At 35.4% G+C, this 8,205-nt stretch overlaps 1 protein-coding gene across 2 annotated transcripts; it reads right to left on the minus strand.

Annotated features, from left to right (window-relative positions):
• Positions 1–1,398: 1,398 nt before the first annotated feature.
• Positions 1,399–5,316, minus strand: LOC107794850 (uncharacterized). Of its 2 annotated transcripts, none has more exons than XM_016617388.2 (2): positions 4,233–5,316; positions 1,399–1,744 (listed from the first exon to the last, which is right to left on the minus strand). In XM_016617388.2, the coding sequence occupies exons 1-2, from the start codon at positions 5,118–5,120 to the stop codon at positions 1,607–1,609; spliced, it is 1,026 nt and encodes a 341-aa protein (XP_016472874.2). In that variant the 5' UTR covers positions 5,121–5,316; the 3' UTR covers positions 1,399–1,606. The 2 variants fall into 2 exon arrangements, with proteins under 2 accessions (XP_016472874.2, XP_016472875.2); XM_016617389.2 differs by having other exon boundaries at positions 1,399–1,741; positions 4,233–5,301.
• Between the last annotated feature and the right edge of the window lie 2,889 nt (positions 5,317–8,205).

Consider the following 8,205-nt stretch of genomic DNA (forward strand, 5'->3'; position numbering starts at 1 on the left):
ATTTAGAGGAGGAGTTGTAATAAAAGTTATGCGCTTTGTATTTAAAGAAATCATCCAAATTGTTTGAATCAATCTGCTTTATGAAGAAAAAATAGAACGAAACAGAAAAATAAGAAAAGCCCATTAATTTATTTTTTTCCCCCTTCCTTTTTTTAAAACAAATTTAAACTTCAGCTTTGGGTGACCATGTAAGATTTCTCTCCCTTATGTAATGGAAAAATTTTGTACGACTCTCACTGTCGATTGTTATTATTCCCTTTCCCAATGTCCTATATAATGTATCAAAAGGTCAAATACTAACCAACTGGAGGTAACGTATCAGAAAACTAGATACGCATTAACACGAATAATTAATGAAGTTAGGACATAGTGATACAGCTAGAGCAACCTAGAAAGGTATCTTCATTAATAATGACGCAATACTTTAAATTTTCAACCATATTCAAAAGACTATCTAAATTAGAATAGAAATCCTAGCACCCACATCTCCCAAAACCTTGTCTTGAATTCCTTAATTTGTCAAAAAACAATCATATGAATTTTTGTTGTTTCTTTAAGACTTTAACTAGAGAGTTTGGCATAAGAGCCCATTCATCTAGAATCAATAGACTTTGCTACCGCTAATTTTACATGTTTCCATTAAACCACAATCCCCTATTACATCATGTTCAAATTGGTCCACAATAAGTGATCAATTTACTTTTTTATTTTGGTCCAAAATAAATGTTCATTTATATAATCAAGAAAAAATTCAATTTGTTTTTTCAAAATTACTCTTTTGTACGTATCATTAAAAAGTCTTTTACTCCTCACATTTGAGAAGAGAAGTACTACTAAACTATGTTGCAACATTTAATTAAGGATAGTTTAGTCACACTATCTATTTTTGTCTAGAATTTAGTATTTCCTTAATGGATGTGCGCAAGACAAATTGGTCACTTATTATGGACCTCAGGGAGTACTTTATAAGGCAATTTAAGGTGGGAAATTGAACCTCTACCAACAAAGCGAAAATTCAAAAGTAACATACCAACTGAATTCCCATATTCTAACACTAACGTGGAAGCAAAATTCCCATATTCTAACACTAACGTGGAAGCAAAATTCTTGACAAATACCTAACCTAATATAAATATACCACTAGCTAAATCGTAAGAGCAATGCACTATAGGCTATCAAGTATGTTATTTTATAAACTTGGAAAGGACCATCAAAATATGGATACGACAGTTGGAACTTTGTTTATCACTTTACTGAAAAACTTCCTCGAAAGACCAGAAAAAGTAATTTGCACAACTCTGTTGCAGAAATGTCAAACAAGAACCCACTTCCCCTTGAATTACTAATTGGTAGGGGAAAAGAAAAACTACTTAAAGAGACATCCAGCCACACGACATATGGGGAAAAAGATAAGAGAGTTTATACATACATACAGACATAGCTTTAAAAACGTACATCAGTCTGTTCAGGAGTATATTGAGCACAGACACACAAAGTTTAAACACAAATTAGCCAAGCAAAAACACAGCCATATATCAAATGGGGACTTGGTGACGACACCAATGCTTCTTCCAGTATACATAAACTTCATTTTTCTTTACAATGATTACACCCTATGCAAACTCACAACAGGCCATGGTGAAATTCCAGGTGCTGGCAGCTGCGGCCGAATCACAGGAACCCGCTTCACAACAGAAAATGCTTCATTAAGGCGTGCAGCACGGCTCATGAATTGAGATACCTTCTGCACACAATGATAAAACTTATTCAACACATAGACATGGATTCGATAGTGAGAAGAAAGAGTGATGGTCCAAGGCAAAGGATAGGATTTAAGGACTTGATCCAATGATTCCCTATAATATTCACACAACAGAAGTACAAAAAAATTTTGAAAACGTTTCAAGTCGAAAACATCAAAATCTGTTCGAAACACAAAGCGTGTGAACACTCTTTGGTTATTCCAAGTTTTACAACTGTTTAAGGTTGGATAGTTCTATAGGACACTTCAGAAGGGGGTTTAAAATTTCAGTTTCCAGAGCATGTACTTCTGGTAACATGTCAAAGAGCATGTACTTCTGGTAACATTTATATCCTGTTTGGCCAAGCTTCTCCATGGCCAAAACCACTTTTTTCCCAAAGTTAAAGTGTTTGGCCAAGCTTTTAGAAGAAAAAAATAGAGCTTTTCAGTAGAAGCAGAAAAAAGTAACTTCTCTCCAAAAACAATTTTGAGAAAAATACATTTAAAAGCACTTTTCAAAATCTTGGCCAAACACTAATTGCTGCTCGGAATTACTTTTCAAATTAATTAGCCAAATAAAAACTGCTTCTCATCAAAAAGTACTTTTGAGAAAAAAAACACTTCTCAAAATAAGTTGATTTTAGAAGCTTGGACAAACAGGCTATTAGTTTGGCAAGATACAAAATTGAGCAAAAGGTATACAAAATCCATAAACTAAATAAAAATGAAACCAAACTTGACGTTAGGCCTGAAAAGATATTTGGTAGCATTTAACGGTGCCGATGTCAACGAAGTAGACACCATCTACACCAAATAAAAATGTCTCGAGTCGCTGGTTTATTTTCTCTCTTCTTTTCCTTCTCTTTTCTCCTTTTATTTTTCTCTTTGCTGGTGGAATTTAAAGCAAAATTATCATGAGAAACAAATTACAGCAGAAGACTAAAATAATGTTGAAGGAGCACTAGTAGAAGCAATGAGGCAGCAGTCGTTTAATCCAAGGTAGACTCACAAAGTGCTTTAACAATATCAGTTGTCTATTTAGCAACATCTATTACAGACTGGCTTCCAAGCTGTTGTCCCTTGTATCCTCTTTGTTCACATTTCACAAGTGCTAATAAGGACTGTGGAGGAAGCTGGAAGCAGCAGAAGTTGGAGAACAAACTGAAGATATAGATTTACCCACCCACCACCCTAAAAGAAAAGAAAAAACAACTTATTCATGATTGAGACTTTCGAAACTCTTACTATAGGGGTATTGATAAACAATCTTCATTATCTAATACAACTGTAACACAAGGCTTATCATTCCCAGGAATGTTAGAGTGTATGTTATAGCACAGACTATTAAAATTGGTAGTTGCATCTCCATCCATGAGGAACCATTTGTTTATTCTCTATCTTATTGAAACAACTTCAATATAATCAGCGATTTTGGGGTTCTCCAGCTATGTGACTATGACATGCTCCATAAATAAATCACAAGCGATATCAAGGCCGAGCTGGAATAAACAAGTTGCCTTGCTATTTCAAGCTAGATAAAGCACTTCACTCGCTAAAGAAGAAACAGCAATCATGATTACTGAAATGTCAAGAGGTACAAGAAACGAAGTTTCAAATGATACAGGTTCAACAGAATGCTAAAGGCATTGTCAGCCTATAGTCCTATACCATTGCTCTATACTAGAATACTCCCACATCCTATATCTTCAAGATACATAGCACTCTGAAACCAAATTCAATATACAATTTTGAACATGATGCAAGTGACAACCCAAAAATCAAATAAATGCCCAAGTTTGAAGCCTTAATGGCCAGGAAGAATTGTTAAAAAACAATTGTTCTTCCCATAACTAAAATTGTTATCAACAAATGAAAAGAAAATGAAATGGCACATCTAAGCATACACTATAAGACATCCAAGCAATGATGACACAAACTAATTACTGATTCCTATGACTCTGTCTTGCATATAGACAGGGCCATCCACAATACAATATCATTACGCTCATGAGGATTTGAATAGAAGAAAAATGATCCTATAAAAATCTCCTTTGTTTTATTACCAATCTCCCGTGTTATATTTTATCAATCTCCCGTGAAAAGGGTCATATAACTATAATAACATTTGTAATGAGTCATAAAACTGATATCCCCTACACTCGTTAAGAGTGTACTAAAGTGCCATGACCCCTAGGGCCCAATTATTTTGCAATTCGAGTTTTAATCTCCCTCTTCTTCAAGTATCTACCATGAAAAAACCTCATCCCTCTAACACAAATAACTATGTAATGTTATCAATTCCTCATTTTGCTTAACTATTAGGTATTTCAAAAGCATAACACATGAAGCAACATTCTTTCATTTATTTAATAATTTTTTGGGATAAAGAGGATGAAGCAACATACTAATCAAGCTTAAGGTTAGCACCTATAGTGTGGAAAAAACAATGTTACTAACATAATGGTATCGAAATGGGCAAAGGAACACTGACCTTATCATCGACAGTAACTTTGAGCTCCAAACTCTTAGTCTTCTTCTTCATCTTGTACAGTCTACGACCTAATATCACAAACCCCATAACAGCAGCAGCTACGGAGAAGGCCCACATAGGCCTAACCCTGAACACACAATACTTGAGAAGCTCCAATGGCACCTTCCACCACACCAAACTCCTCTTCTCTTCTCCTCCTTTACTTGCTTCAATTCCATCCCTCTTTTCACATTCAACCCTCTGATTTTCCTCCTTTTCTTCTACACAAACCTCCGACCTCTCTTCAACACCACTAAATTCCACATCACCAGGACCATCTCCACCAGTATCAGACCAAAATTCCCCATGATTTTTCTCATTTTCACTACTTATATCTTCATTTTCACTACTTATATCTTCGATTCCTCCAAAACCCACTTCCAATTTCGAGTTTTCCACAAGACCCACGTCAAGATTTTTCCCATTTTCACTACTTATATCTTCGATTCCTCCTAAAACCACTTCCAATTTCGATTCTTCCACAACACCCACCTCAATTTTTTTCTCATTTTCACTACTTATATCTTCAATTCCTCCAGAACCCACTTGTAATTTCGAGTTTTCAAACACACCCACATCATTTTTCCCGTCAAATTCCCCAAATTGCCGATCTTCAGACCTTTCACAACCCAAACCAATCCAGGTCTGATTATCCGATTCCTCAGAACCGTTATAAGCAGCAAAAGTAGGAGTACTGTGAGAATCTATGGAGAAATAATTGGGCTTAATAAGACCCTCGGTTTCTTCAACGAAAGTATCCTCCTGGTTTTTGGTTGAGTTAGCGGGGAGCTCGGAATCTGAAGCTGAGTTGGAGTGGAGCAACTCCCAATCTTGAAACTCGGTATCCATAGTTTGATGTTTGATCAGGAAACCCTAGAAATGAGATTAGGACAAAAGAGAGGAGGAGCAAGTTTTGAATGGCATCAACTACTTTTTGGATTTGTGGGTTACCACAGATACCCCCAACTTGAAATGTAGTATCCAGTTTCCCACCAGATGAGATGAGATTGACCCCTGTAACATAATTTAATGTTTTATGTTATATTATGTAGTAAGGATATATTTTCTGTGACGTGTTACGAGACACCGAATCTAAGACAACAAGTTGGATATCGTTATAAAATAAAAGTAATGCAGTAAAATGTAAATAAGAAGGGAGAAGTATTTTTTTTTCACTTTAATTTATTTTTCTATTGCAATTACATAGTCTTTTATAGGTATAAAAAGTAAAGATGATGTACATAAAGTAGGAAATTTAATCTTTAAGTTATTCACAACATGGACATCCAATGTAACATCCAATGTAGTATCCAAAGTAGTATCCAATGTACAAACTATTCATAACACTCCCCATTGGATGTCCATGTAAGATAATGTGTCTCATTAAAAACTTACAAAAAAAATATTGGGATGTACATAGTTATTTATAATATGCATTGCTTGCTGCCTCATTAAAAACCTTACCAGGAAAACTCAGTGGGACAAAACCACGGTTAAGGAAAAGAGTGCAGCGTGTAGTTACTCCTCCTGATGAAAAATCACTTAATGTCTCGAAGACGACGCATACCAATCTTATATATCAGTTTTTTAAATATTGAGGTTGGTAACGCCTTAGTGAACAGATCAGCCAAATTATCACTTGAACGAACTTGTTGTACATCTATTTCACCATTCTTCTGAAGATCATGAGTGAAAAAGAATTTCGGTGAAATATGTTTTGTTCTATCTCCTTTGATATATCCTCCTTTCAATTAAGTTATGCATGCAACATTGTTTTCATATAATATTGTTGGAATATTCTCTTTCGAAGAAAGACCACATGTTTGCTGAATGTGTTGAGTTATAGATCTTAACCAAACGCATTCTCGACTTGCTTCGTGAATGGCTATTATCTCTGCATGATTTGAAGAAGTAGCAACCATGGTTTGTTTTGTCGAACGCTATGATATGGCTGTACCTCCACTTGTAAATAAATAGCCTGTTTGAGATCGACCTTTGTGTGGATCAGACAAATATCCTGTATCTGCATAACCAATCAATGATGGCTTGGATTCATTTGAATAAAATAAACCCATATCAATGGTCCCTTGGAGGTATCTGAATATATGTTTAATACCATTCCAGTGTCTTTGTGTTGGCGAAGTACTAAATCTTGCCAATAAGCTTACTGAGAAAGCTATATCTGGTCGGGAATTATTGGCAAGATACATTAATGCCCCAATTGCACTAAGATATGGTACTTCGGCACCAAGAAGCTCTTCATCCTTTTTCATGAGGTCGGAATGGATCTTTCTTTATATCAAGTGATCTCACAACCATCGGGGTACTCAATGGATGTGCTTTATCCATATAGAATCGCTTTAAAATCTTTTCGGTGTATGTTGATTGATGGACAAATATTCCATCTTTCATATACTCAATTTGTAGACCAAGACAAAATTTTATCTTTCCAAGATCTTTCATTTCAAATTCTTTCTTCAAACAGTCTACTTTTTTTGGAAGCTCCCCAGGAGTTCCAATGATATTTAAATCATCAACATACACGACGATTATAACAAATTCAGATCTAGACCTTTTTATAAAGACACAAAGACAAATTGGATCATTCTTGCACCCTTCTTTCAACAGGTATTCACTCGGGCGATTGTACCACATACGACCTGATTGTTTCAATCTGTATAAAGATTTCTGAAGCTTTATTGAACAAGTTTCTCGAAAACTTTTATATGCTTCTGGCACTTTAAATCCCTCAGGTACTTTCATAAAAATTTTGTTGTCTAATGATCCATACAAATAGGCTGTAACAACATCCATTAGATGCATATCAAGTTTTTCTTGCATTGCCATATTTATGAGATACCTGAAGGTGATAACATCTACTATAGGAGAATATGCCTCCATATAATCAATTCCAGGCTTTTGGGAAAACCCTTGTGCCACAAGTCGCGCTTTATATCTAACGACTTCATTTTTATCATTTCGTTTTCGCACAAAAACCCATTTATACCCTACTGGCTTATGCCTTCAGGTGTTCGAACTATGGGTCCGAAGACTTCACGTTTTCCAAGTGAAGTTAACTTTGCGTGGATAGAGTCTTTCCATTTTGGCCAATCATTTCTCTGTCTACATTCATTGACAGATTTTGGTTCAAGGTCCTCATCTTGTTGCATTATTGCAACATCAACATTATAAGCAAAAATGTTATCGATAACAATATTATTTCGGTTCCATCTTTTCCTGGTTGAGACATAACTTATTGATATCTCTTCATTTTCATTATTTTCAGGTACCTGGACCTCTCCTAAGGTCTTATCATTTATTACGTCTTGGGGCTCTTCTTGAGCCACTACCTCTGTGTTATGTTCACTTTGATCACTTGCTCCTTTTCTTCTTCGAGGATTTTTATCTTTAGAACTGATTGGTCTACCACGTTTCAAGCATGGATTAGACTCATTTGCTTTAATTAATTGCCCTGCCGGGATATCAACTAGAATTTGAGCATTAGCAGCTGGAATATGTGACTTAGTCACCCTTGGTAGGTCAGTGAATGTATCTGACAATTGATTTGCAATATTTTATAAATGAATAATCTTTTGAACCTCTTGTTCACATTGATTTGTTCGAGGATCTAAATGAGACAGTGATAATGCATTCCAATCTATCTTCTTTTTCAGCTGCTTATTTTCTCCCCCTAATGTTGGATATACTGAGTCATCAAAATGGCAATCAGAAAATCTTGCCGTAAATAAATCTCCAGTCATCGGCTCTAGATATTTTATAATAGAAGGAGATTCATATCCAACATATATCCCCAACCTTCTTTGAGGACCCATCTTTGTGCGTTGTGATGGAGCAATTGGAATATATATCGCACAACCAAAGATCCTAAGATGGGAAATATTTGGCTACTGACCAAAAGCCAATTGCAATGGGG

This window comes from Nicotiana tabacum, chromosome 6, assembly GCF_000715075.1.
Source record: "Nicotiana tabacum cultivar K326 chromosome 6, ASM71507v2, whole genome shotgun sequence".
Taxonomy (NCBI): Eukaryota; Viridiplantae; Streptophyta; class Magnoliopsida; order Solanales; family Solanaceae; genus Nicotiana; species Nicotiana tabacum.